Source organism: Sciurus carolinensis, chromosome 3, assembly GCF_902686445.1.
Source record: "Sciurus carolinensis chromosome 3, mSciCar1.2, whole genome shotgun sequence".
Lineage (NCBI taxonomy): Eukaryota > Metazoa > Chordata > Mammalia > Rodentia > Sciuridae > Sciurus > Sciurus carolinensis.
The window spans coordinates 146,970,570-146,971,836 of NC_062215.1; the positions used below are offsets into that span (position 1 = coordinate 146,970,570).

The following is a 1,267-nucleotide window of genomic DNA, read 5'->3' on the forward strand; positions in this document are numbered from 1 at the left end:
TAGACATACAAGATGTACTGGGGGAAGTACCTGTGAAGGATAAATGTTCAGGAGATACTTCACACCTGCTGCAGGTCTGATGGCTGTGGAAGGAGAGCAGGAAGTCACAGTGATTAACCTGCTGGTACAGACCAGACTTTCATTCTTGAATGTCTGGGCCATTGGGAATGGGATTGCTGCATGTGTCCTCCTGCCAATTAGGGTCAAAAGAACGATTCTTCTTGCTCGCTTGCTATTCTCTGGGCAAGAGAAGTCTAGTGTGCCCTTGGGACAACGGTAAGTCTTAGATCAATGTGGCCTTTGCTGTGTCTCTTGGTAACAATGTTCCATCTTTGCTCATCAGAATCCTGCAAGACCCAAATATTCAGGGAGGGGAATCACAAAACCCCAGTGGGGAAGTACAGTTGGACATTCGGAGGTGAGGGTAGGTAGATTGGCCTTGGGAGCAAGAGTTTTTGCTGAGAACATGCGTAGCCTCTATCTCTGCCACCATGATCCTTCTATTACTGTTTCATGCAAGTTCAGGGGAGACTAATATTGAAAACTAGTTGATGTCAATTAATCAAGGCATTTTATCTATGAACTGAGATTTTTTTTAGAAATTAATGCTTCAACTGTATTTTATTCCTTCCATATGCCATCTTTAATAGGTATACAGTGCTTATAGTTGGCATTAGTTATGAGATGGTTTTGAAATTCAATATTACATCAGCTGTCATAATTACTGATCTCTCTGTTCCTTTGTGGTAACTCTGCCAACAGGGGACAGGTTCTGTTCTTTTCCAATTTGTGTTGCTTTATATGTCCATACAGTAATACAGAAAGTGGTTCTACTAGCTAATACAGCATTACCATATTTGTCATGGAAATCAGGTGCATCTTTCTGGTGGCTCTGCCTTACCATCATTTGCCGAATGCTTTGGACTTGGAGATGATTTAGTGCATTTGGGGGCAAAGAAAACATTGTGGAACTGAAAAGAGAACGGCAGCAACTGCAGCTGCTGGTTTGGTGCAAATTCACACCAGATACCTTTTGAACTAAGACTTTTTATTAATGTATGATACAAAAATCTTCACACTTCATGCTCATTCTCATATGTTCATCCATATGCCATTTTCCTAGATCTCTTAACTTCCAGCCTTTCCCTTACAGATCTCTGAACAAATGGCCAGGCCATTGTCTACTGACCAGGGATATGGCTACATTTTCCTCTTGAGCCATGTCTCCTTCCACAAAGTGGATGGTCAGAAACACCACTCACCGATC

General features: G+C 42.0%; 1 protein-coding gene across 1 annotated transcript; it reads right to left on the reverse strand.

Annotated features, from left to right (window-relative positions):
* Positions 1-721: 721 nt before the first annotated feature.
* On the reverse strand, positions 722-973 carry LOC124978951 (cytochrome c oxidase subunit 7B, mitochondrial-like). Its single transcript, XM_047542937.1, has one exon. It carries the CDS (start codon positions 962-964, stop codon positions 722-724), a length of 243 nt encoding a protein of 80 aa, XP_047398893.1. The 5' UTR covers positions 965-973.
* Between the last annotated feature and the right edge of the window lie 294 nt (positions 974-1,267).

What these genes read in the sequence shown, in the direction of transcription:
- LOC124978951 (XM_047542937.1), bottom strand. Translation starts at nt 964, where the DNA reads ATGTTTTCTTTGCCCCCAAATGCACTAAATCATCTCCAAGTCCAAAGC.